Source organism: Bacidia gigantensis (assembly GCF_019456465.1).
Source record: "Bacidia gigantensis strain McMullin 20006 chromosome Unknown scaffold_268, whole genome shotgun sequence".
In the NCBI taxonomy this organism is placed as follows: Eukaryota; Fungi; Ascomycota; class Lecanoromycetes; order Lecanorales; family Ramalinaceae; genus Bacidia; species Bacidia gigantensis.
Genome location: NW_025408614.1, coordinates 249026 through 274689, shown reverse-complemented (window position 1 = coordinate 274689; position 25664 = coordinate 249026). Strand labels below are relative to the sequence as shown.

General features: G+C 50.7%; 12 protein-coding genes across 12 annotated transcripts; 6 read left to right on the top strand and 6 right to left on the bottom strand.

Moving 5' to 3' along the window:
* Positions 1 to 43: 43 nt before the first annotated feature.
* On the bottom strand, positions 44 to 1548 carry KY384_008910 (uncharacterized protein; the record flags this gene model as incomplete). The annotated part of the gene is made up of 3 exons (XM_044817397.1): positions 44 to 730; positions 813 to 1164; positions 1220 to 1548. The coding sequence occupies 3 exons, from the start codon at positions 1546 to 1548 to the stop codon at positions 44 to 46; spliced, it is 1368 nt and encodes a 455-aa protein (XP_044664550.1).
* A 663-nt stretch (positions 1549 to 2211) lies between these two features.
* On the top strand, positions 2212 to 2940 carry KY384_008909 (uncharacterized protein; the record flags this gene model as incomplete). Its single annotated transcript, XM_044817396.1, has 1 exon — positions 2212 to 2940. One exon carries the CDS (start codon positions 2212 to 2214, stop codon positions 2938 to 2940), a length of 729 nt encoding a protein of 242 aa, XP_044664549.1.
* A 195-nt stretch (positions 2941 to 3135) lies between these two features.
* KY384_008908 (uncharacterized protein) lies at positions 3136 to 3791 on the bottom strand (the record flags this gene model as incomplete). The annotated part of the gene is made up of 3 exons (XM_044817395.1): positions 3136 to 3298; positions 3370 to 3674; positions 3765 to 3791. 3 exons carry the CDS (start codon positions 3789 to 3791, stop codon positions 3136 to 3138), a joined length of 495 nt encoding a protein of 164 aa, XP_044664548.1.
* A 281-nt stretch (positions 3792 to 4072) lies between these two features.
* KY384_008907 (uncharacterized protein) lies at positions 4073 to 5641 on the top strand (the record flags this gene model as incomplete). The annotated part of the gene is made up of 3 exons (XM_044817394.1): positions 4073 to 4298; positions 4352 to 4594; positions 4644 to 5641. 3 exons carry the CDS (start codon positions 4073 to 4075, stop codon positions 5639 to 5641), a joined length of 1467 nt encoding a protein of 488 aa, XP_044664547.1.
* Positions 5642 to 7832: 2191 nt separating this feature from the next.
* KY384_008906 (uncharacterized protein) lies at positions 7833 to 8302 on the top strand (the record flags this gene model as incomplete). Its single annotated transcript, XM_044817393.1, has 2 exons — positions 7833 to 8066; positions 8096 to 8302. The coding sequence occupies 2 exons, from the start codon at positions 7833 to 7835 to the stop codon at positions 8300 to 8302; spliced, it is 441 nt and encodes a 146-aa protein (XP_044664546.1).
* Positions 8303 to 10184: 1882 nt separating this feature from the next.
* On the bottom strand, positions 10185 to 12184 carry KY384_008905 (uncharacterized protein; the record flags this gene model as incomplete). The annotated part of the gene is made up of 2 exons (XM_044817392.1): positions 10185 to 11617; positions 11671 to 12184. The coding sequence occupies 2 exons, from the start codon at positions 12182 to 12184 to the stop codon at positions 10185 to 10187; spliced, it is 1947 nt and encodes a 648-aa protein (XP_044664545.1).
* Positions 12185 to 13643: 1459 nt separating this feature from the next.
* On the bottom strand, positions 13644 to 14710 carry KY384_008904 (uncharacterized protein; the record flags this gene model as incomplete). The annotated part of the gene is made up of 2 exons (XM_044817391.1): positions 13644 to 14261; positions 14318 to 14710. 2 exons carry the CDS (start codon positions 14708 to 14710, stop codon positions 13644 to 13646), a joined length of 1011 nt encoding a protein of 336 aa, XP_044664544.1.
* Positions 14711 to 15284: 574 nt separating this feature from the next.
* Positions 15285 to 17103, bottom strand: KY384_008903 (uncharacterized protein; the record flags this gene model as incomplete). Its single annotated transcript, XM_044817390.1, has 2 exons — positions 15285 to 16142; positions 16333 to 17103. 2 exons carry the CDS (start codon positions 17101 to 17103, stop codon positions 15285 to 15287), a joined length of 1629 nt encoding a protein of 542 aa, XP_044664543.1.
* Positions 17104 to 17956: 853 nt separating this feature from the next.
* KY384_008902 (uncharacterized protein) lies at positions 17957 to 18985 on the top strand (the record flags this gene model as incomplete). The annotated part of the gene is made up of 1 exon (XM_044817389.1): positions 17957 to 18985. One exon carries the CDS (start codon positions 17957 to 17959, stop codon positions 18983 to 18985), a length of 1029 nt encoding a protein of 342 aa, XP_044664542.1.
* Positions 18986 to 19640: 655 nt separating this feature from the next.
* KY384_008901 (uncharacterized protein) lies at positions 19641 to 21149 on the top strand (the record flags this gene model as incomplete). The annotated part of the gene is made up of 2 exons (XM_044817388.1): positions 19641 to 20834; positions 20913 to 21149. The coding sequence occupies 2 exons, from the start codon at positions 19641 to 19643 to the stop codon at positions 21147 to 21149; spliced, it is 1431 nt and encodes a 476-aa protein (XP_044664541.1).
* An 810-nt stretch (positions 21150 to 21959) lies between these two features.
* KY384_008900 (uncharacterized protein) lies at positions 21960 to 22935 on the top strand (the record flags this gene model as incomplete). The annotated part of the gene is made up of 2 exons (XM_044817387.1): positions 21960 to 22705; positions 22752 to 22935. 2 exons carry the CDS (start codon positions 21960 to 21962, stop codon positions 22933 to 22935), a joined length of 930 nt encoding a protein of 309 aa, XP_044664540.1.
* A 1706-nt stretch (positions 22936 to 24641) lies between these two features.
* KY384_008899 (uncharacterized protein) lies at positions 24642 to 25339 on the bottom strand (the record flags this gene model as incomplete). Its single annotated transcript, XM_044817386.1, has 2 exons — positions 24642 to 25059; positions 25146 to 25339. 2 exons carry the CDS (start codon positions 25337 to 25339, stop codon positions 24642 to 24644), a joined length of 612 nt encoding a protein of 203 aa, XP_044664539.1.
* Between the last annotated feature and the right edge of the window lie 325 nt (positions 25340 to 25664).

Sequence of the window (25664 nt, the reverse complement as noted above, 5' to 3'; positions counted from 1 at the left end):
TCCTTCGCTCCTCCATTCCAGCAGTCTCTACACGAAGCCCCACTCACTCCTCCTTTGCCTCCTCCTTCGCCTCCGCTTCACCTTCTCCCTCGCCCTCGCCCTCGCCCTCGCCCTCACCTTCACCTTCACCTTCACCCTCACCCTCCCCATCCCCGGCACTCTCAAAAGGTACACCCTCTTGATCGACCTCAATCTCCCTCAAATAACTCCTCAACACATCCATCGGCGGATCGTTCACTCCGACCCTCCCACTCTTCGCCTTCCCACCCGCGCCGTCATCCCCCTTCCTCCCGCGCCTTCCCCTCCCCGCATTGCTGCCCTGATTGAAATGCCTCCGCCGCAAATGTGCAGCCGCGTTGTAATACGCATTATACTGCTTCTCGCTCAAACAAGACTCGCAATCCTTCAACAAATCTCCAGATGCGGTGGGGTCGATGCAAATCCACATTTTGCGGCGAGGCGCGTGGTCACGCTGCATATGCCGGCGGAGTTCGTGCTCGCCGCGGAAACCCTCGGGGCGCGTGTTGCAGTGCTTGCACATTACCTTTTCCGGGGGCCTGCGAGAGTGGGAGAGCTTGACGATGGGAATTTGGGTGTCCGGGCCGGAGGCATTGGTATTGGTTGTGGTTGTGTGAGCCGGTGTGCGCGGGATGGGTGGCAGAAGACGTTTGAGTTTGCCGGAATTGGGGGAGATGAGATGGTCTTCTGGATTGGAGGGGATGTGGTCGCACTGTATGGGGAAAGCTCAGTCGGGTGGGATGGGGTGGGATGGGGGGAGGTGAGAAAGTGGAAAGGGAAGGGGGAGTACGTACGGCCTTCTTCTTACGGCGACAATCGTCGCAGGGACCAGCTTTCGAGATCTCGGCGAACTTACGCTTGTCAGTCTCCGGGTAGGAGCGACGATGGTCCTTAATCTTGGGCACCGCTGGGTTGAAGATCTGAATTGGGAACATGGGGCCGTTGGTCCTCTGGGCGTACATGGCGCCTCGTACGCGGAACGTGGAGACGGCGAGGTAAACGAGCCATGCCCGTCGGATGGAGCGACGAAGTCTATCGCGGACTTCGTAATGTCTGGTCAGACTTGGCTTGGTGATGTTGGGGCCTTGGCGATAGTCGAATCCCTCGCCAGGGACGGCCGAGTTTCCGGGAAAGTGCGCCTTCGCTCTGTGCAGTCATTAGCAACTGGAAATCAGTGGATCAGAGTGGAGGAGGTATGTACAGCATATTTCCAACGATCGAGTCCATATGCTGCGGTTTGGTGGATGTATTGCCTGCCAACAAGACCGAGCGCGAGAACCAGTTGGGCGGTCCACGCAGCGGTACATAGATATGACGCTCAAAGAAGCACTCACGCTCTGCATCTGAACATAAGAGACATCTGCCCGCCCCAGCTTTGATGATACAGTCACGTTGTCGTAGCTGACACGCCTCGCATTTCTGGTAATTGAAGAACTCGACAAGGCGATCTTGCTCGACCACCGTCTGTGCTTCGCGGGATGAGGCGGGGAAGGGCTGATCAGACCTTTGCTGGAGCTCAATGCCAGACATGTTATCTAACGGCACACCATGCATCCTCGCTGCCTTGATGCTGATGCCAGTGAGGCTGGAAAGGCTGCAAAGGACGATGTTGGAGCGGGGGAAGGGAAATTGAAGGGTAGGGAAGGGCCAGGAAAATGTGCAGAAAGTTGAGGCTAACCCTAACCCTACTAGGGTCTTATGCACGGAGCCCTGATGCCCCGCTTCCAGTACTCAGTAGCTTCTAGGCTGTTGCGCTCCCTAATGGTGGGTCTTTTAGGGCGCGAATAAGGCGCACAGGGGGCCAATAGGAGGGCCCCCTCTCCGGGATGGAAGTTTAGGCACTTTGACCCCCTAACCGGCCTTGGATTTCTAAGCCCTGCAGGCTGCTATCCTGGCCTCGCTATTGGCGCAATGCAACCTGAACGTTTAGCATCCGCAATGCGTCGCATGATTTCATCCAAATGGGAACACCTTTGCATCGTCGCAATGTCACTTCCTACATCCTCAATACTGTAGAGGAGTGCTGCGCGCCAACAGACAACACCATGATCTTTCCTACATTGGCCCAATCAAGCCAATGATGGAATTTCTCCAAGCCTGCGGAAACTTTCCGTCTCCGTCAATTATTTATGGATTGCTCCACTGCCATATCCTTGCTTAATCTTTGCCCATTATTACCGTCAAGTAGCGAAGATGTTCGCTACGCCTAGACAGCGCCATCACTTGCCCGCTCCCTTCCTCAACAGCTCAAAGCGCCGCAAACTCTCGGCCCCAGTCGAATCCATCAATTTCGACCCCTCCGCTCGCCAAGAATACCTGACCGGTTTCCACAAAAGAAAACAGGCGCGCATGAAACATGGCCAAGAAGTCGCAGCGAAGAAGGCCAGGGAAGAAAAGATCCAGGCGAGAAAAGCAATGAGAGATCAGCGGAAAGCTGAGCTTGCAGATCGATTAAAAGCCATGGAAGGGGAGTTGCGGGGGATTGAAGGGTTGGAGAATGAAGATCGGAATGAGGACAAGAAGGGTAGCGGATTGAGTGAGGATGATGACATTGAGATTGGAGACGTGGCTGGTGACGCTGGACAGGAAGAGATGAACCGGGATAGGGAAGACGAATATGTGGATGAGGATAGATTTACCACTGTTACGGTGGAGGAGGTCGGCATTGACAGGGATGGCTTCCATCAGGTGCGAGAGGATGAAGAGGAAGACAAAGACGCTGCAATGAGGGCGAGCAAGAACGACGTGAGTGCAAAAAGCGGGGACACAATGCACGCGGGGAAGAGGAAAGGAGGTGCAGCAGTAAAGACGAAGAAGCGGAAGAAATTCAGATATGAGAGTAAGGCAGAGAGGAAGTTGGGCAAGCAGAAACAGAAGCTGCGCAACGGCGCAGCCAAGGCACGGAGGGAGGGACGGGGGTAGGCTTTGCAAGCATGCATGAAGGATGACTTATAAAAACTTGCCGTTGACACGAAGAGATGATTTGTGAAAGCTTGATTAAATGCAATACTGTAATGAGTTCGCTCTAGGAACTGTCAAGCAAGCCCAGTCGCACCAGGCACAGCCTCAGGCAACTATCTCAGGTCGCCTAGCAATCTCTCACTCTCCATCCATCGCTCAGATGTTGCCAATTTCCACCTGGAAGTCCTCCAGCTCCTTCTTCACGTGGTTGTATTTCTTCGCCATCTCCTCGTACTTCTCCTCCCATTGATCACGCGAAGCCTCAAGAGCTTGCACCTTGCGCTCGAAGTGCCCAGCCTTGACGTCCGTTTGACGTAGCCTGTACCACCTTATTAGCCCCACATCTCTCGTGATTACACACCAACCCCACATCCGAAAGGGACAACATACTTCTCATTAACCTCCCTTGTATTCCTATCACTCTCCTCCGCCTCCTCCTCCAATATCTGCAGTCTTCGCTGCAGCGCCTCGTTGTGTGTGCCCTGCTGTCCGATTTCACCTATCTCATGCTTGGACTTCTTAACATCCTCCTCTAACTTTTCAACATTCGTTTCGAGCAGTTGGTTGCGGTGCTGTAAGGATTTGATCTCGTTCTCCTTGGCGAGGTTCTCTTGCTCGAGGGTCTTGACTTTGCCTTTGAGCTCTTCAGTTTGTGCTTGGGCTGTGTCGGCCTCGAGGCGAAGGGAGCTAAGTTTCTATGCAATCGTAGTCAGCCCTCGAATATATGGTATAGTGGACGCCTGATGAGATGCAGACGGTTTTTGGAGGGGTTTGGCGGGACTCACATTCTTGATGCCTTCAAGCTGCGACATCTTGCTTTGCGGTCGCGATTAGGTTTGCCAGAACAAATCAATACGTGCTCAATGATCTCGCAATAACTTTGAACCGGGTATCTACGGTGTAGTGGTACCTGAATATGGCAGTGACAGTTGCTGACTGGACATGCAACAAAGGAGTGTCTCGGCACGGCAAAATGATGTCCCGCAAATAAACGTCTCCCAAGCAACTCCATAAATAAACATATGCACATCAAATGTTTACGCAGATCCGATAAACCACATGACTTTACGCAATTGAGCATTCAGATTGTATCATGTTTGCAGCGCATGATCAAGAGAATCTCGTTCATGGCCATCAGGCCGCTGCGGCGTCCAAGCCCCTGAACCAAGGGACCAGACAGCTTGCACCCAAGACTCCGAGCAAAAAAGTCCCAAAGACTCCCTTCAAGCTTCCTTTGAACGATGAAAATGGTGGAGCAGGCGGCAAGACTGGACTGAAGACTAAAGGAGGAGAGAGTAAGAATGCATTCGCTACACCAGGTAGAGGAACCAAGAGTATGAGAATGAAAGGGGCAATGACTAAAGAGACCCAGGCCCAATCAATCGCGCACCGCTAGGTGCAAAGACTACGAATGCGAAGGCAAAGGCATTCCAGACGCCGGTGCCTACGATCAAAGGAGACTTAGGCAAGACCAAGAAAGCGAGCGTCTCAGCGAAGAAGGCCAAGCCTAAGCCTGTACCTGCCGAAACAACAAAGGTAGAGAAAGTGGACATTTTGGGAGACAATGAAGAGGACGAAGTGCCGGAGATCGAGTACATGCCACCGCGGGTGAAAGGTACGAGAAAGTCAAGAGTACATTGGTGAATTCAGCTGAGACGAGACAGACCTCCCAGACCTCCCAGATGACCACTTTGAGCGAGACCTTTCCATGTTCAAGAAAGGCAATCTTCTCGAAGGGGCTCTGAGCTACTTCGCTACTCGCAAAGGTCCCGATGGCCTCAGCCACCTCGATCGTATCGAAAAGCGTGAGAAGGAGAAATGGGAAATCGACGAGCGCAGGATGCTAGCACGCGAGCAGCGCAACATGGACATGCTTACGCTTCCATGTATGCACTCTCCTGAGTGCCCTACCGAGCTCTGCAAGGATACCATTGCAATCCACAAAGAGGCGCAAGAAGAATATGAGAAGACGATGGCCATAATTGACGCAGAAGCTGCGCCAAAGAAGCCCGCACAAGTGCAACGACCACTTAAACCCTCATCACCAAGCACACTGAAATCAAAAGCTGCAGCTCCCGCCCTGTCCCAACCCAAGATATCAGCCAAGCCGGTCAGAGACCCGATCAAGAAATCTATTGCGGCACCAAAGCCCCGATTTGGCCTCTCAGTCAACGCAAAGAAACCTCCACCAAGTCTCAACCCACCTGCAATCAACACCACCCGCCACGCCGCCGCAGTCATGAACTCAAAATCCACAATCGGCCACACCAAAGGCCGTGTCGTCTCCTCCTCCCTCCCTCACGCCGCCCGTCCGACATCCGCCTCCGCCCCAACGCCAACTCTCCGGCCCACTCAAAATAAACAAAATGGTCTTCCCAAGACTCAAGACCAAAAATCTTCAGGCTTCGTGCCCTTTGAAGAACGCGATACAGCGCTTTCAGCATCGCAATACTGGAATCGGTACGGCGAGCCGCCGCAGGGGAGCCAGATGTGGATGGAATGTTTCAAGGAAAAACTGTTCCCGGAGCAGGCAGAGGAGAAGAGAGTGGAGATGGAGGAGGAGGAGAGAAGGAGGGAGAGTGTGGAGGAAGTGGTGGAACGAGGGATTAGGGAGGATGCGCTGGAGGATTTTGAATTGTGTTTGGATTTGGGTGGGGATTGAGGTGGGGAGGAGAATGGTCAAGGACACGGAAGGCTTGATGTTCGAGGTTAATGGTAACCGATCCAAGGCTGATTGATAGCCTTGTGGAAGGGGTAACAGAGATTTGGAATAGAGATTCCACTTCAGCCTCCTGATTTAGAGAAGTTTAAATTAGAGCGTGCAACAAATGCATGCATTGACTACATCGCTGAAGAGTTTGCTTTTTTCAAAATTCAATCCCTCGAACGGATATTTGTGCTACTGCCACTGCACATGCCCTAGTGGAGCGCCCAAACGATCTGCGGGGAATACAGAACTGAATGAGGTTTAGTCTACAACCAGCATAGATATATAATCCCCTCCCCGCCTCCCTCTTTTCTTTTCTTTCTCATCTCACTCGCTCCACTCTACGAGAACACCTTTTCATCTTCATGCAGAATTCTCCAAAACCTACTTATGTTGCAGACATTCACACAACCTTTGTTCATCTAGCAAGACTCATACACAACGAGATGAGCGTACGTCGATGTCCTGCATACAGCTGCCTATGCACACGAAGCATTAACGATCCGCAAAGCTTTAGCACCACATCTGCCTGAACCCAACGCCTGAGCAAGTTACAGTGCCCTAATGCAATGCTTACATGTTTCAATGGTGTTGGCACCGCTGGAATGACGCTCCGTCCAAGAGTCTAACGCTGATGCTGTCCATAGGAATCACCAAATCATACACAAATCTATTGCCCACCTCGCATTCCCCTCAACTAGGAAATTGCACGCAAAATTCGGTGGCTGGGGAGCCCCCTGACCCAAACTTATCATCGTGCCAAGTGCACTAGACCAACTCGGGTCAATTCCCAAGTTTTTTCATCGAATCGACCTTAATAAGTCTGATTCAGCCCTTGAAGGGCCTCAAACCAAACTCAATCAACCCGATATCAATAATAACGATATCAGACCTGCTTCATGCAGTGTCGCAAGCCGTGATATTCAAGCGTGGTTGCTGGTCGTCGTGCCGTTCAAGGCTGTCGTCCTTATCATAAATCATAAGCCGTGATGACAACGCGCCCTTACTGGCCATCGTGTTTTAATAGGCCGATGTGCTTTCCATCTACAAATCACGAAGCGCATAAAACAAATCGAGCTTTGTGAACCAAAGCGCGCTTCTGGTCGCCGTGCCGTTCAAGGCCGTCGTCCTTATCATAAACCATAAGCCGTGATATTCAAGCGTGCTTATGGTCGTCGTGCCGTTCAAGGCCCTCGTCTTTATGATAAAACACAAGCTGTCAACCAAAGCGTGTTTATGGTCGTCGTGCCGTTCAAGGCCCTCGTCCTTCTCATATACCATAAGCCGTGAAGGAAAGCTTGCTCATTGGCCGTCGCGCTCTAACAGGCCGATGTGCTATCAATTCTTCAACCAAAAGCCGTGAGGAACATACGTGCTTACTGGCCGTTGTGCTTTACAGGCCGACGTGCTTTCGATCTCCAAACCACCAAGCGCACAAAAACAACGAGCTTTGCAGCTACGGTGCTGCTAGCACTCGCGCTTCAACAGGTTGACGTGCTCTCAGCGTTCAAGCTTGACCATATTTTTTGAGTTCACTTCACATCGAGCTGTGCAGTCAAATCTTGAACTGACCCCTGTTGTTGAACATATCATGGTGTCGCCTTATAACAAACCCTCAGCGAGTTGAAGACTTTGGAACACATTTGAATTTTCCTTGGCCTGAGACCTATTATCCGTCACCCAAACCTTTGCCTTCACTGTATGGCTGATTATTTCATGACCAGGGTTTAGAGTCTCCTCATATCATTGCCTAGAAGCCCTTCTTCAACCATTCTACCCTTCCAATTGCCTGATGAAGCCTTCTTTTGGGTTTCCTCGACCTGGGAATCTGTGGCTCTCTCTATTGAATTAGCCTCTGACGCTTGAACAGAACATTAGATAAGGGAGATTCAGCTTCCATGCTTTACTCAACGTATATCCTATATGAAGTCTGATCTTCGTAGTGGTGGCGTTACTTTGACTTTTCTGATAATGTCAAGAAAAGTATCGATGGGAGGCCTCAGAGCAAACGCACAGACTGAATATCATTGACGGATTTTTTTTCTACTGGTCGATCAATCGAAATCCTCGTTTATCAACACCCCTCTTGACTCACAACTGCTCTCCAAATTGTTGCTCTAACTGCGCCCCCTGTGGCGTCATTAACATGGATATCCTGGCAGACTTTGAGACGATGGCGACGGACGCAGCTGACTCCAACGACCTTGAACCACCTAATAAGAAAGTCAGCCGATGGCAAACTCTATTCTTATACACCTGCTCCGAGGCTTTGAAGCAGACAAAGGCACAGCACAACTACTATGCCCGCACCAGAGTCTCAGATGAACATTGGGAAGCATCAAGGCAGACAAGGAAGCTCAAGGCTTCACGCGAGACGCTTGTGAGCATTAGCTCAGGGCAAGCGTGAAGCGGGCTGAATCTAAGGCACCCAGCAGTACTGAGAATGCCTCTTGTCTGCTCCTCCTGACTGGCATCTTGAACTCGCCCGAAGCAATTCAAAACGCTGCAGGGCTGCAGCAGGCTCCTACGTTCATCCATGGAAGCTCCGAGTCAGATGCGAGGGACATTTTTTTCGTCGAAATGCTTGCCAGGGTAGAGCATAGGCTGGAGAACTAGCTTCTACGGCAGCACTCAGGCTTCAATCCAACCTTCCATCGCATAGGCTGACAAGGACCTTTCCTCTACCTCTATCTATCCAACTCTTGGCCTGGACGCAAGTCTTCCCCAGAACCGTGTCGTGAGCGCAGCGCAATTGTCGGTTATCTCCCCGATAAATGATGAATATCCGGTGTTTCACTTCTTCTACGGTATACTAGCAAATCCCGCCGTCCTCGCTCGTCTGCTTTCTCTGACTGAGTACGGCACAACTTTGGTGCCAGCCAGTATCTCAAGAGGCAAAGTTAAGTCATGGAGTGGCAAGTATCGAGCTCTATGGATGGTGATGAGAAAGATGTGGAAAGAGAGTCAGCCTATAAAGTGGAGAGTAGAGAGCATGAGGAGGCGTTGCAGGTGTATGAGACGGAGGGGTATGAGGTTATTAGATGCCTCACTGATATCGAAGGGAGAAGGGGCGAGGGGGCTAACCTTTAGATTCGTTGGTGGTCTGTATCAGGGGTAGATCCTAGTGTCTTTCATCTGGTATCGCTGTGGTGGCCTTGTTGCTTGCAACAGGCTTTGAAGTTGACCTCGATTTCTTGATTTTACTGGTGTCGACTTGAAGATATTCGGTAGCAAGCACAGCTCCACCAACGACTCAGACCAACAGGCTTCAGATCAAAAATCTACTCCAATACAATCAGGCAATCTCCAAGAAGCAGCCTTCACGTCCTGGGCCACGCGAGGAGATTGCAACTAAAATGTCAGAGCCCGAACTCTGCCGTCGAACAGGTCTCTTCCAGTTCCCAGGCGTTGCCTGGTGGAAGGAAGACTGTGAAACAATTTCTGAAGATATCCATGGAGTTGCAAACATCGAACAATATAAACACTTCAAATAATGGCTTCACAAAAGTTTGAAGGGCTCTCAGCCGAGCCACTTCTGGGAGTGGGGGCGTGCATACACCTGGTGGGAGGGAGGATGCGGACGGTGCTGTCTCTGGGGAAACGGGTTGAGGGGAAACGTCATTGGTGAGTTGTGTGCCAGCTTGTTGGGGTCATCTCGCTGATTGGAGAGACGGGAACGGGGACGAGGACGAGGAGCACGCCTGGGAGTCCGGGGGGGCTGTATGCGCTGGTACAGGAGGGGAGTGTGGGGAGTGTGGAGTTTAGGGAAATTCGTGTTGGTTGCTGTGGGAGGGAAGATTCATGTGTGGGTGGAGAGCTTGTTGTAAGTGAGGGGGAAATTATCAATGTGTGATCATATCAAAGGCATGGGAATGGGCAAGACTTTTGCTGATTGACTCGATTAAACGGTCTCTTTGGAATATCTACATTTCTGCCAAGTTCGAGTAAGACTTGGCGTTCCTCAATGCTTTAAGCCAAAAGACTTCTTTGCTTCTAGTACTCTGGTTGTGTCTGCTTCGGCTGTATTTGCTCCAACCTCGTCCGCTCGAACTTTTGCTTTTGGCTTTACTTGCTTGTCAATGGTCGAGGTGTTCAGCGTGGGGGTATGTTGAGTTCGGATCGATTTGCTAGCGGCCAATAATTATAATCTTTCGACTTTCATTTCACCTTCTGCTCTGACAGCTGCTAGCAGGGCGCTCAAGTAGTAGAAACCTTGACGATGTTTTATCTAAAAATCAGGTTACACTCGATAAAGAGCTCTCGCCGGTCTGACTCGTTTTTGGAATGAACCGCTCACTGCTCCAGAGGATGATGCAAGGACCTGAAGCACACCATGGGCTCATCATCACGTAGGATTGCGATGTGCTTTCAATATTTGGGACTTTCTTGAACGGTACTGTTGAGAATGCATTGTTGCCTTTCAGATTTGCAGACTCTGAGAGAATTTACTCCCGTCCATGATCAGAAATCTTGGAGTCTTCTGTCTGGGGTAGCGTTTTCAGACCAACCGGGCATTGCTCTGAGCTCCGTCCCGCGGCGTCATGTCCTCGTCTGAAAGTGCGCTCACGACATCCGAAACCCTCCCTTGTTTTGTAGGTGGACTATTTCGTGGCATCATTTCGTAGTGCGCTGCGTCATGATGACCTGTATCTTCCATCGGAACGTTACCATGATCTGATCTCGAAAGTTCTAGTCGTTGCAACTTCGACCTTTTTTCCATTTGACTTAACAGCGGCGCATCGTCGAAGACCGTTCCGACCTTTCTACCGAGTGCTACCGCGGGAAGCACGTTTGAGCACCAGATTTCTGTCTTGGTCTTTCGGGTGTAGATCATGACTATGGCTTGGAAGATAGCGCCTGCCAGTACTAGAACGGCTGGCAAGATGAAATAGTACCAGTGAGCTCTGACGTGTGTTTCATAGGTTCCTGACATGCCAGATACAAAGTTATTGTCATCGCTGTTTTGCCGAATGCTGTTGCTCATACTCCATGCAAGGGTCTTAAATGTACTCTGCAAGTCCTTTGATGAGTACAGCACTTGCATGGCTGTTGGACTGTATGTGAGGTCTGGTTCCGATACGACCCATGAGTTTATAGACTTGGGACCTCCTTTTGTTGTGAAGGTGGTATTCATGAAGTCACTGATACCATAGATCGCGGCTTGGGACAAATTGTAACCCGTTAAATCCGGGTGACCAACATCAGGAATGTCAAAAGTCAGTTGCAAATCCGTGCGAGCAACGGAGGCTGAGGAGCTAGCATTGTATAACAAGCTGTCATCTGAAGGTGGATGTGCGAGCTGGACCCCCTGCGGTTGCTTTGCCGAGACTTGCCAGGAATCAGGAGATCTTTTGAACGGAACTGATGTACCATTTTCGAAAAGGGTTCCATTGTCGACTTCTGACAAATACCGATTCACACAATACCAAAGGCCACACTCAAGAGCATTTATGGCAGAGTTGGGCCACTTGGCCTCCGAATCGTTCACTAAGATCGAGGTCATAGACCATATCAGCGTATCCCTATCTTTGAATGCGATGCTCTCTGCTGGATTGCCTGATCCATATGCAGTCATATATGTTGTACTGGGCACATCATTTTGGTTGTTGAGCCGTAGACCGTTCGGCAAGCGAAACTCAGTAAGCGGACCTAAACTTGAAGCACCATTGCTTGCCATTCCGAGTTCTTGATACAATGGACTGCCATCTGGAGGAGTGACACGCTCGAGGCGATCTCTCTGATCAACACAATGGCTGCACACAGCCAACGAGAAGAACACAGGGAATGTGCAGTTGCCCGTAACACAGGTTCGTTTTGCTTGCTGTTCCACAAGTTTGAATGACTGGGATGCTCCGTAGAGAACAGCAGATTTCATCGCAAAATCGGCGTCTGTAGAAGTAGCGGAATAATTATTCCCATTCGGGTCAGCAACTGCGTAGTGGTGTAAGCCTTCTGTATGCATTGTGGACGGGTAGGGGACGTACTCATCGCGGCACTGAATGTGCTTAATGACCCTTTGGAGTACCTCTTGGCAAATGCAATCTGTGTAGCATTGTCATCTCTAAGGACCACTGTTTCCTTCTTGCCAATCGTCAACTGGGCGAATGGGTCTATCGCGATGGATATGATGACTGCGACTGCACCAAACGTGATAAACGAGCGAGCCACAGGGTATCCCAAGAGCTTCAAACTCCCCAGCGGTCCTCGACTCGCCCCATCAATGAGGTACAGGTCTCTGAGTGGTCTTTGTTGTTTAGAGAACCAGATCCACTTCGCTTGACCAAGGCAATCAGACAGTGAGAATGCGAGTAATGCTTTGAGCAAGGCGGCAAATATGGCCACGAGGACGTTGATAGACAGGCCATTCCAGTGGAATATTGGTTTATTGTCCGATTTGCCGAGTAATATAAAGATTGCAACCAGTGAGAGGAATGCCCCAAAGATGGCGAGGTTCTGAAGCAGCCAAGAGTCATGATAGTGAAACTTCGTTTTAGCCATAGTCCAGCTGTCAAAGCTCCAAAAACCTCGATTGAGGGGAACGGGGGGTGAGCTATTGTCTTATGAGTTTCGAGGTTGTGGAATGGAGCCGGCCGATTTCATATTCAAGTCCGCACTGTACTATCATACCATTCGAGATCACAGATTCATGAAGCAAACGACCAAATGCCCTCTCAAGTATGGCGAAGAGGGTTTGAGGGCTGAGAATCCCGCCCCATTGCTCAGCCGCAAAGGATTCGCCCTTGTTTGCAAATGAATAGGGGCAGTAATTTTGATACATCTTTTGCGTGAACATCTTGAAGAATACAGAGCTTGTGCTCAAGCCAAAGGGCGTCAATTGTACAACTTCTCGAACTCCAGCGCCTATTTCGCCCTATCATGCCTTCATCAACTGGGCCCACAAATAATGATTGGTATGAGAACCTCTTGAACTTGTAACACGCCGTCGTGGCTATTTTTGGACGTGGCTTGGCATCGTATTCAATCCGGGCGCTAGGTGATCCTTGGCTGTATCGTCGTATTACCGTATCCGTCCATCTTCCTTCAGACTGCGTCCGAGGGTCTCCCCTACTGAGATATCTCAGCGTGCAGCTTGCACAGCTACACGAGCGATGTCTCAATAGTCAAGGGATCAATGAATCATCAGCCTGCGATTCCATGACTCTTCAAAATGGCAAAATCTTCGTACATCCTTCCATGTACTTGTGCGTGGCTCACCAGCATCAAAACTTGATGCTCTGAAATTATCTGATTCCAGGTTTTGTTGCCTGATATGGACTCTCCGGCTCCTTTGATCGTTAAACATTCCCATAATAACAATGAGAGCGTATATCATAGCGAGCAGGCAGCGAGTCCTCGTGCCAATTTGCTTGTGACAGTCTCAGCTTTCGAACTACGAATAACTGCATCAAGCCAACATTGGAGAAGGGACAACCCTATGGCAGAACCCCAACAGTGCCAAAGAGAACCATGCAAAGTCTGTTGAGCCCTCGGTTTTGTACGCTCAAAGATGGCAATAATTTCTATGCTATGGGATCTTGCCCCCATGTCCGCTATCTTATGCAAATTGAGGCAGGAGGAGAGATGATTCATTGAAGACAAATGCTCTTCTCGCATTTGATGCTTTTCTGATCATTCGTTTGGAAGTACTGAGATTGTCTTCAATTGATAAGGATAACCAAACCACTCAGTACGGCCATGGCTCCGACGATCGCATAGAGATACGGTAATGTCACAAAATCTCATTCGATCAGGAAGCGCATGTTAGAAATGTATCCTCACTCGCCTCATATGCTACGGCGGCTCAGAAATTTGTTGGCTCCCTGTTCGAGCATATTCATGTCACATTTCTCTCGACCAATGGGCACATCTTAAACATTGGCAAGAGATAACATAAAGATTGTAAACTTTACGATCATTACATTCACTATAATAACACATACTCCATCTGAACAACGTTCTACGCGAAGTACTTACTCTCCTTCAGCGTCTCCAAAAACTTCTTCCTATTCTTCGGTTTCCACCCCAGCTCCGCCGCCCTAACAGGCTCAACCATCGTATTGCCCGCACTATAATACGCCGTCGTCCCCGCCTCCTCATACCCCACCTTCCTGGCCTCCTTCTCCCCAATCTTCCCCTCCCTCACCAAAAGCTCCGCATACGCCTCCGCCACCACCTTCGACTCCACCGTCTCATCCACACAAACATAAAAATGGCTATACACATCTTCCGGCTTATACGTCTCCCATGTCTCTAGCGCACGCTTATACACCAGCATCGCCAAGCTAACCACATCATCCACGTGCACGAGCCTGATGATAGACGTCCCTGGCCCAATGTATGGCGAGAATCCAAGGTTCTGGACGTTCTTGAGACTCCATTCCACCCATACACCCGCTGCCCTCGCTGAGGCATCCCCGGTCTTGAGACCGACGTGGTCGGCGCTCTGCCCGAATATTCCGCCCGGACAGACGAAGAGGGCGTTGAAATCGCCTCTCGCCGCGGCAGCGAGGATCATTTCGTCCGTGGCGCCATTGGGGGGTAATTCGCGTCGATCTTGCGGACGTGGTTGGGGTTGCTGTCATTAAATTTGGGTGAATTTGGGAGGTAGGCGCCCGTTTGGCTGTGGTCGACGAAGTTGCCTGTGCCGCTGAAGTGGAGCAGGATTGGGCGACGATCGGAAGGGGTGAGGGCTTTGGTGTTTTTCATGCCTTTGAGGATTGCGGCTGTTAGGGGCGGGTTGAAGGAGCCAGCGCAATTGATGATGATGGAGTGGGTGGCGGCAAGTTCTTCGACACGATCGGGTTCTTCAAATGTGCCGTGGACTATGTTGATGTTGCCGAGGGACGTGAGGGCCTCGTCGAGGGTGGTCGAGCGGAGGTAGGCTGTTATTGGTGTGTCTGGGTATGCTTTGCGGAAGACGGTGAGGAAGGCCCCACCGACTTGGCCGGATGCACCGAGGAAGAGGATGGATGCCATTTGAAGTCTCAAGGTAAGTAATTTGCTGATGAACGTATCTTTGGGCATTACTCGTGTGCTTTTATAGCAGCTTTTTATGACTTCTCAGACCCTGGTAACCTGGTGATTAGTGAACGAGCGCTAAGGCATGCCCTGCTTACACACTCGCTATCTTGTAAGCAATGCCCGATCACGTGCTGATTGACTTTTGGAATAGTGCATGGCGGGGAATCGAAATTTTTGCCTTATCAAGGCATAGGTGTATTTGGATTCGCTGTGGTTACGCATTTTGAGGCCTGCGAGACTATTTGGGCGCTAGATGTGCACTGTCTGCCACGTTCTCCACTCATGGTGATGCGTACATCCCAATGAAAGGGCCTGCGATTAGTAATTGGCTTGACGTCTGTTTAGTTCGCAGACCTTCCCCAAGGTGTGAATAGAGCATTCATGATGTTACACGATTTTAACCGCAGATTACATTAGCATAGGCCAAAGGACCTAATTCCCACCTCTACTTGCCCGCATCGCTCGTGCGTCAGCTATTATTTGGGCAATCCCGAACCCACGGTCTTTCGCTAGGGCAAGCGAGAGTTCTAGGGTTGTATCATGGAATGGTCAACGGCGAAGTGTGACACTAACTAGCTCAACTCTCAATATCCGCCCAGAGCCCGCTCCAATCCTGCCTATCAACCTCAGGTAGGAACTCCACCTCATCCACTCCCTTGTTCAGATTCTCTTCGGTGTAAATACCAGCTCTTTCGCAGACAATGGCAGCTTTCTCCACGAAGACTTCTCGGTCGCTCTCCCGGCCTTCCACAGTACTGGCTCTCCATCCGTTCATACAGAGCCAGAGAAGGAAGGAAGCTAATGGAGAGGCTGGATTTCCTAAATCTGATGTGGGAAGGTATGAGAAGGCGTCGGCGAGTGCATTACGCAGGCGACGGGCGAGTGTGGCGAAGAATGTTGCAGTGACTGCTATGTCTCGAAGATGAGAGAAGGTGAAAAGGAGTGTTGCGGCTTTGAATGCCTCGAGATTTCTATCGTCTTCCGTCAGGGTGTGTGGCTTGGGGGGAGATGACGGGTGTCCTAATTGTAGGATCTTGTGCTCGGTTGCGAAAACGAGGTCGCTGAAAATCAGCCGCAATTCTTGAGTCTTTGAGCCTGGTGGCTGCTTCCTGAGAAGAGATTTTGCTATTGCCAGAGCTCGCAAGTCGTCCAAGATGTTTCTGTATGGAGTAGGTAGGGCGTTATTTGTGACTCTTGTTGGGCGCCTGTGTTGATCTACAAAGTCCATGAAGCGCTTTCTTTGATCGTGTGCAGTACATAGAGGAAGGTTCAATTGTGGGAGTGAGTTGTGTGCAGTGGCGTGGAGTGTGTCAGCCCAGGCGACAACGCGTTTGATCTGTCGGCCTGCGTTTATGCAGTCGATGCCGCCTCGAAGTCTGACGAGCGTGATCATACCCTCTAGGTGGGATGTCTGAGTAGCGCCAGGCCAAGTCATCTATGAACAGTGAGACGTTAGCAATTTTGTCACCCGAATTTGCAGAGGAGTGGGATCGCATCGGATTTCGACGGCCTATTATCAACTGACAGATGCTCTTCAGCAGATCGAGGAGAGAAGCATTCACATCTTTTTGGGCCTCAAATTCCGAGGCGGTTGATACTAAAAGATATGGAAAAGGGCAACTCACGCTGTTATCAACGGCTGACAAAAGCGCCACAGCCCCTAGAGTTGCATCGGAAATGGCAGTCTCAGGATCACAAAGTTTATTTGAAACCAAACGCATCGCTTCGCCTCGGTGCCAGAGGTAAGGACTGGCTTGTGTCTCCCTGCGCGTCTGAAGCTTATGCAGGGCAACGAGGTAAAGTGTTGCATGGAGCAACGCCGGATCCGTAATAGCAATCGACATGAATTGGCCTTCGGGATTGACAGCCAACGAATTGTCCCAATAAGAGGTGTGGTAATATTCTAGTAAAGTGGACGTCCCGGCCCTCGATACGTCAATAGGGGTCGACATGCCAAGTATTGCATTGTTCCCTAGAGGAGTAGCCAAGCCAGCTTTGCATGAAACCTCGTCCTTATTTGAATTGGTTGGCTGCCTCTCCGCCTTTGCAGGTGCCGGCGCTATAACATGCCCCCTTGAGCTATGTACCGTCTTCCTATGGCGTGACTGCTTTGGAACATGCAGTGAAGGCAGCCGGAACCGGCCTAGATGGTCAGAGAGGCTCGATGAGGCTGGTGGAGATTTGCGAGTGTTTGAGGACTTGGCTCTTTGTTGGAGGTAGTCTTTCATTACATGAGCTCTGATCCTCCTTCCCTCTTCCGGAGTACGAGTAGCGGTAAGCGCAGGTGATGAGGTCAAAGCTACGTTAACAAATTGCAATGTCAAACTCTGCCCGTTAGACTGCGTGTTCGCCCCAAGGCGTGGTGCCCTAGAATCTCTCTGTTCTACGAAAGCCATGATTCAATTGAGGTTAAGAACTCGATAGCAAATTGTTCCTCGCCAAATGTGGTATCCGGCGTATATTTACCAGAACTACTCTGTTGACGTTGGCTTCTGCGAAGCCGGGAGAAAATAGACAGACTGCTTCGGAAGACAGGAGGCCTCTCTATGTCGCATTTCTGGACCCATGCAGGGCTGTCAACTGCAAAGCGAGACCCTACGTCCACCCTGCGTCTGCATGTGGCTGCTTGACAACCTGTAGCCTAATCACGGACAGCAATGTTACTGCCATTGTCTTAGAAACACGAATCGAGAATCACCTTTTCCATGTTGATTATGCAAAGAAATCCAGCGGTGATCCCTAGATTTGTGGTTGCGAAACGCAGGCACGTTACTCAGCATTGTGGCTTTCTGGCTTGGTCATCAACTCGACTTTGATTGGACCTTCAAAATTACCCCTTTTGGTCATTGGCCATTGGCGGCCAATACTACAATCAAACTAACGAATGATGAGTATGCCTGGACTGAGATACAATTATGTGTTCATGCAACAACAGAACCCATAATGTGTACACACTTTTGCTTGTTTAGGCAGTTGGTCTAAAAGAATGACGAGGCTTTACTGGTTACTGATCAATTGGTAATGCAGGAACACTCATACTCAGCTATGAAGCTGAATTCAAGGCGCGCGACCAAGGTCCCTGGATTGTCTGCTGCCCTCCTAAAACATATAAAAGAGCTGGAAAGGACGACTGGTCCTTGAAATATCTCCATCAGCTCTAGTCATCTCAACCATACGTATACAAACTTTGTAGAAAATCTCATCTCATCACCATTTCAACGGTACCTTTTGCTTCTAGTAGAGATCAACATGACAGCCCCGACCAGTCTTGTGCTCGTCACTGGTGCCACTGGATTCATTGGATATCGCACATTAATTGAAGCATTGAAAGCAGGCCATCGTGTCCGAGCTGCCGTCCGGAACGAGAACGGCATCCAGAAGATCAAAGCCGCCAGCTCAACTAGGCCATATCTCAGCCAGCTTGAGTTCACGTTGGTCCCGGACATCTTGAAAGAAGATGCCTACTACGAAGCTGTGAAAGGCGTTGACTCCGTGATTCACCTTGCCTCTCCGACCACAAATTTGCCGACAACGCCAACAGAGGAGACGTATGACGAATGGCTCCTCCAACCTGCCGTTCGGGGAACGCTGAACATGCTCGAGGCAGCCAGCAAGTACTCCCCTACAACCAAAAGGATCGTCATCACAGCTTCCATCGTTTCGATCATCGAGTGGCCGGAAATGTTCATGGAGACCGGCAGCGTCTTCAATGAACAATCACGTACCGGTCCTGCCAGCAAACCATATGGCGGTCTTTTCGCGGCCTATGGCGCCGGCAAAGTCGCCACTCTTAATGCAACAGAGCAATATATTCGGACGCAGAGGCCACACTTCGAAGTCAATCACATTGGCCCCGGCTTTGTCATCGGAAAGAACGAGTTGGCAACTAAGAGAGCCGATATCCTGGCTAGCACTAACGGTGCAGCCCTCGGACCGATTTTAGGTAGTGCCGCAGGGCCGACGCCATCGACGAGCGTCTTTGTCAACGACGTGGCTAGGATGCATGTGCTTGCTCTCGATCCGAAAGTTGCCGGTGGACAATTGTTCCTAGGTGTTAGTGAAAATTCAAACACAAAGTGGGAGGACGCCTTTGATATTGTCAAGAAGCAATTTCCCAAGGCGGTTGAAGACGGGACTTTTCCTTTGACTGGGAGTAATCCCACGAAAAGGCTCATTTTTGACAATGGGTATACGAAGAAGGCCCTTGGGGTGGAATTTGCCAGCTATGAAGAACAAGTGAAGAGCGTTGCAGGACAGTATCTGGAATTGAAGGAGTAGACTAATGGAAGTGGTGTCAAGTTAGATCGATAGATAGATAGGATATGAATGCGATGTCCCTCTTTCGAAGCATTTACCCTCGATCCCATGGTGATTGCATGAAATACTCAACAACGATGCCTTCTGGCTGTCCACAAGTCAGCCAAATGACACAAGCTGGTCCCTCAGGAGCTCTATCAGGGAGTGACTGGTTGAGACGTGATGAACACGACTCGACACCAGGTAAGGGATGATTGAAGGAGAGGCGTCGGCGGTTGAATAGTCGCGATCCGAAGGCTCCAAGGACCCCTACGAGGGTTCAAACTTGACGTCATAGGGCGTCTTAGCAGCCAATTTGCCCTCCAGCTTCAAGATACGGATATCACAATTGCCATATGGGTCTATCCACAGCTTCTTAGTACACCATTATCTCTTGATCCCGCGAGTCGTTCCTGCTTTGTGTCTTGCGAGCGTCGAGTGTTGATTCCCATTTATTCTCCCTCGCTCCTTCGTCCACCCGGCCTTGTGCCAAGCCTCAGTCGCTCAGCTTCAGCCCACCATCTCTCCAAGTCTCGTCAGAAGCGCTCGTTTACACATTACAAGAGGCATGAGGGCATCCCAGGTACCCTCACTCCCTCACTCTCATCAGTATACTTGATCTGCCTGAATCCTCACCATGGCTACGACCGTGCTCCACTCCAATGCCAGACCGCATGCTGATCCTCGACACGTCGATCCCAGTGGCCTTACTGCACGCTTGACACCCATGATGAACTCTGGCGAAACACAATCCATCTCCATTGAGCATCAACGCCAGCAACCTACCATCGGGGTACCCCACTATCCTACACACACACGCACACCTTCTGCGTCGACTGCCTCCACCACTGCCAGCACCTCAGAAGCCTTGCCCACCCCACCAAACACTGCCTCTCGATCACAAGCACCCCATATTCGTTTTCGAGGAGCATCAGATGCCCATCCTCAACACGTACGCAATGATGACCCAGGAACAGAATCATCGCCGCAGCCTCCCTTGCGAGACGGCCAGCAAACTGACATCCCACCGCCATCGCCGCGCCTACAACCCACCTACTCCACATTGTCCTTGAGCAATCAATCACTCGCCAACTCACCGAGTAAGATAAGAGTACGCGATCTTGGTCACATACAAAGTTTTGCAAGCGAAGACCTTCTGACAAGATCTCGACATCCTTCGAGACACTCGCTAAGGGGAAGAATAGAAGGCGGGCAGCAATACGAGATCAGTTCGATGCCCGTGGCAGACATCATCGAGATGGTTGCGGGGCTGTTGACTAAGATCACCACAAACAATGACCTGCAGCATGAACATCTACAGCGGCATGTTCCCCCGGATGGTTCCTCCAGCCTTACGCCTCAAGCATCCAGTGTTCTCGCTTTTCATGGCAAGAATGTACCGAGCATTACCATCGCTAGCTATCTCATGCGCATACACAAATACTGCCCTACCACATATGAAGTCTTCCTTAGCCTGCTGATCTATTTCGACCGAATGACATCGGAAATCAACAAGGAATCTCAACCAACCTTTGCGGAGGCTGAACGGCGTCGACAACAAGCTGCGAGAACAGGAAGCACAGATTCAAGCGCTACAGTGCGGCCAGATGACGAGATGTCAACATCTCCGTCTCCACCACGATACGCGTCGCCGCAAAGAGACCCATATTCATCCACGGCCCCAGGCAATGCAGGCTCTGCGTCCAACATGCATGATTACGACAGATTCGTTGTTGACAGCTTCAACATTCACCGGCTCGTCATGGCTGGTGTGACTTGCGCAAGCAAATTCTTCAGTGATGTTTTCTACACTAATTCAAGATACGCAAAGGTAATCATTGCCTCAAATCAAGAATGGATGCTTTGTGCGCCACAGACACATTTATGCTGACACAGTGAATTCACCTAGGTCGGTGGCCTCCCACTCGTTGAGCTCAACCATCTCGAAATCCAATTCCTTCTCCTCAACGACTTTCGCTTGTCTATCCCAATCGAAGAGCTAGAGGCCTATGGGACTCTATTGGTGGAATTCTACGCGGAAGAGATAGTAAAGGAGCAACAAGCGCAACAACAGCCTCTGAGCCCTGGTATGAGGAGTCCTGGCGATGGAGAGGGGATATATATGAGGATGCCTGCATCGCCCTGATCACCAATATTCAAAGAAAAGAATCGGCGATCGGTGGTCGGAGATGCCGGCCGATGGAGAAGATGGCGGAGGTGGATGCTCCACCACCAGATCTCGGCTCAAGCTGAGGCCGGATCGAAGAAGAATGATACGACATGACGAATTCCTTTCCCATCCCACAAGTGCTTGGCGAGTGCATCGATGGTTTGTTTGGCACTGCGTCAAAGCCTAGCTTCTCTCCGTATGCCGCTGCTCTGCGAGGATGAAGAGTGATGTAGGGACGATTATGAAGGAGTTCATGGAGATTGCGAGAAGAACTGATATAGAGTCTATAAATCACATGCCATCTCTGGACTATTTGTGAAATGTTTCTCGCAGCTGTGCACAAGACCGTCGATCGCTCGATCCTTCAAACAAGACATTGTTGAGGAAGTCTTACGGCATTTAGTAGCATAATCAGATTTGCTAGTAGTCTTGATTGAATGCCCCGAGGAGAACGAGCGACGATATTCTGTAGATCTCAATAATCAATCAGCGCGGCAATCTGCGTCTTCCGATCGCTGAATCTAGATCTTGTACATGCCAATCTTCATTTTTCCCATATCCATAGCGCATGAGACTAGAAGCTGATATCGCTACCCAATCCTTTTATTCATTCTCTTATTTTTACGACGCCGTTTCAAAGACTTCTGCACCACGCACGACCTCCCAACCAACACCTCCTCAAATATGTCCACCCACCCCCTCTGAGCCCCCCGACAACCTCCCTGCTCCTCCCTCTACATTGCCACACCACCACACCTCTTCCTTTCCCCCACCACAAACAAAGCAATGACGACCCTCCTGGCCTACGCCCGCTACCCTCTCTACATCTTCACCTCCCTCTTCACCCTCTGCTCCGGCGCCCTCTACTGGAAGCAAAACGAGATCATCTACCCGCGCTTCATGCCCCCCGGCTGCCGCGAGCCCGCTGGCGTGCCCACCCCAGACCAGTTCGGTATCTCGGACTGGAGCTCGCCGACACTCATCACGCCTGATGGGGAGAGGTTGCATACATTCCTTGTGCAGCCGCCACGCACGCATCCTAATTATGGGAATGGGAGGGGGAGGGTGCAAGAGGAGGGGGAAAAGGACGGTGGCGCGGAAGGGAGGGGGGGAAGGGGCGGGCTCGTCGTCATAATGTTCCACGGCAACGCAGGCAATATAGGCCACCGCCTACCCATCGCAAAGATCATCGCAGAACAAGCTGGCGTCAGGGTGTTTCTGGTGGAGTATAGAGGGTATGGACTCAGTACTGGTCAGCCGGACGAGGAGGGGCTTGTGAGAGATGCGCAGACCGCGCTGGATTGGGTACGGCAGAGCGAGGAGTGTAGGGGGGATGGGGTTGTCGTTTATGGGCAGAGTATTGGGGGCGCGGTGGCGGTGAGGGTTGTGGTGACGAATCAACCGAATAGATTTGGTGGGAGGGGGAATGGAGGGGGAGGAGATAGTGAGAGTGAGGAGGAGGGCGAGGGGGGCGAGATTAGGGGATTGATGCTTGAGAATACGTTGACGAGTATGCGGAAGTTGATACCGAGGTATGTACTGGGATTCCTGTGGGGATGGGATCGGGGTTGGTCCTAGGGAAAAGAGGGTAGATGGTAGGGCAGAGGAGAAGACAGCGCTGACGAGATCCAGTGCTCTCCCACCCGCGAAGTACCTAGCCCCGCTGTGCCATCAGACGTGGAAGAGCGAGGAGTATATACCCAAGATCAGGAATGTGCCGATACTGTTTCTGTCGGGGTTGAAGGATGAGATCATCCCGTAAGAGTTCCCACCTCCCTTTCCATCGCCCTCTCGCGTGGCTACCCCTCGACTCTGCCCTGGTGAATCTGGCTCTGGCATCTGCTAACGCGGACCCTCCCCCAGGTCTTCACATATGAGAGAACTGCGCGCCTTATCCCGTTCACCGGACGTCACGTACAGGGAGTTCCCGAATGGGAATCATAACGAGACGGTGGCGCAACCGGGGTATTTCCATGACGTCGTCGAGTTCTTGCAACGTGTTGGATGATAAATCCATCCGAGGCTGCGGAGGACCGAGTTCGGAAGGTTTGGAAGGGCTATATATACGTTAGTGGGAGAAGGCGGTGACGATAGTGTAAATAAGGCACGTGCTAACCATCGTCCTAAATACTCCCCGGAAAAGACTTTTGGTTGTTGATTCGAGTAGCAAGACGAAGATTAGGGCTTGGGACGGACCGGGCTGGGTTCTGGAGTTGAGATACCCCCTTTTTGTATCCTTGGAATTGCACATATCATATCAGTATCTGGCAAATAATCGCCTCCAAGTTGGGTTTCATGTCGATTCTTTCTGATTTAAACGCACTTGCCTGTCAGTACCATGCGCGAGGAGTTAAGTGCTTTATTTCATTCTGAGATCTATCGACAGCCGTGGCGAATGTTGCTATAATCAAGAATTGAGGTTTTGAGCCTGTTGCCTGGCTACATGCGGGAGATGCTAGTGGGATTGTTACTGAGATCATCAGAGCCGACAACCCGAGCAGGGCTAAATGTTGTCGATATTACAGAGGGCCTGAAAGAACCACTCGGTTTCTCGTCCTGCAAAGGCTTTCGGATTGCGAATTCAAGGGACGTTCTGAGCACGATTGTCTTTGGTATCTGTCCGTTGAAAGCGTTACAGCTGCCCGGTTGGGCTGGGAAAGGACGTCAGGTTTTGGGTCCTTGCCAGCCGCGTCGTCGTCGCCGTCCTCAAACTCGGTGTGAGAAGTTAACACATGCTTTATATTCCCTGAACTGCTGGCGATGGGGTTTGAGAGCCTGCTCTCAACTACAGAAGAGTATGTTTCTGCCGTGCATACACGATCTGCAGGCCCAGCCGCGTATGAACACATCAAAGTAACAGTGTTGGAGGGTCTATGTGGCTGTAACGTCATCCCACCTTCGCTCTTTCCCTTTCAAAATCTACTGATGCTAAGCTCATGAACAGTCCTTCTGTTTGTGGAGAGCATGGATGATCAAGCTGGACTTTCTCGACCGAGCAAGTCCTTCGGACAGCAGACCAATCCCTTGTGGAGCTCCACCTCCTTCGCTTGTGATGGCAAGGCTGTGCGAACAGTGCCGAAAGCATCTTGGATTTTGTTCGTGTTGGAGGCAGCATTTTATTGTGACCACAGACGGACTCTACTCTCGAATGTGGCTCGTTCGTGTACCAATACCCTCTTTGGGAAATTCTGAGATCCTAAGATTCAGACGGGGATCTGCAATGGCTTTAGAACATGACGACGAATATGGGCGTGGCTTGGACTTGTCCTGATCCCTAGTCAGTGTTTTTTGGCACTGGACAATATCGTTTTTTGAAGAATCCTAGCATGTCACGAGGTAAATCAAATTAAGTGCGGATCTTATGTAGGCCATAATGTCATCTGTTATTATGGGAAGTAGGTAAGGTATTCTATACGTACTGAGGCTGTGGAATTCAAGCCAGCCGTGAAGACTGAAGGAAGTCCCCCATCAACAAATCCTAGCCTGTTCACCTCCATACCGAGCAAGTATAGCCCACACAATCACGTTACCCGTGTTAGCCAGCAAACAAGCATCCACTAATCTCCAATCCTCGTCCCCCAAAACCGTACTCTCCTTCAACTTCTTCAGCTCTCGCAGAATTTCGTCCTCTGTGTAAAGCTGCCACGCATAGGCCAGAGCTTTCGCTTGTGCCACGTCTACGCGCTCCACACGCATTATCACTTCGACTACATTGATCATGGCCGTTGCTTTTCCCGACTCGAATCCCTGGCGCTCCATTTCGTAGGAGGCGAGGTCGTTGGAGATGGCGATGTGATCGCGGTAGTGGCTGAGAAAGTCATAGAGGTCGGGATTGTGGAGGTCTGTGGAGGAGCCGACGGAAAATTTGCAGACGGCCAACACGTAGCTGGGCGTTGTTTCCAGTCAGTGGTTATGCTGCAGAGACGAGTGTGGAGCCAAAAAAGGACGGATGGGGTAGAGAGATTGTAATACCTGGTCGCAGCATCAATCCCTCGATAATCCAGATAGTCACGTATGGTCTGGTAACCATCTTCTGGAGGGGTTGCATGGTGGTAAAACGTGACCAACTCACCTAGGACCTCGGCGCCACCGTTACCTCCTCCTTCATCACTAGCCAGCAGTCCTTGTCGAATGTCGTCAATTCGCCGTTCTAGCGGTGTGTCCATCGGAGTGCTCGGTTTGCTACCTTGCAATCGAGAAATAAAATTTTGATTAAGAACGTCAAACTATCAATTGGTAATTAGTGTATGAACGTGACATGGTCTGCTCGATTGAAGACGAACTGTCTGCGGCGATGCGTTCTCCCATAAGTCTAAGTCAATATTAGCTGTACCCCGTAAGTCGATAGGAGACCTTGATGGCCGCAACTAAATCCTTCTACTTCATAGCGGCAATGACTGACCGTCAAATAAAAAGACAAGAACCAAGGTTTGTGATAAGAGTTTGACCTGATTCTCGTCTGCTTGGGGGAACATATACAAGCCATCTCGG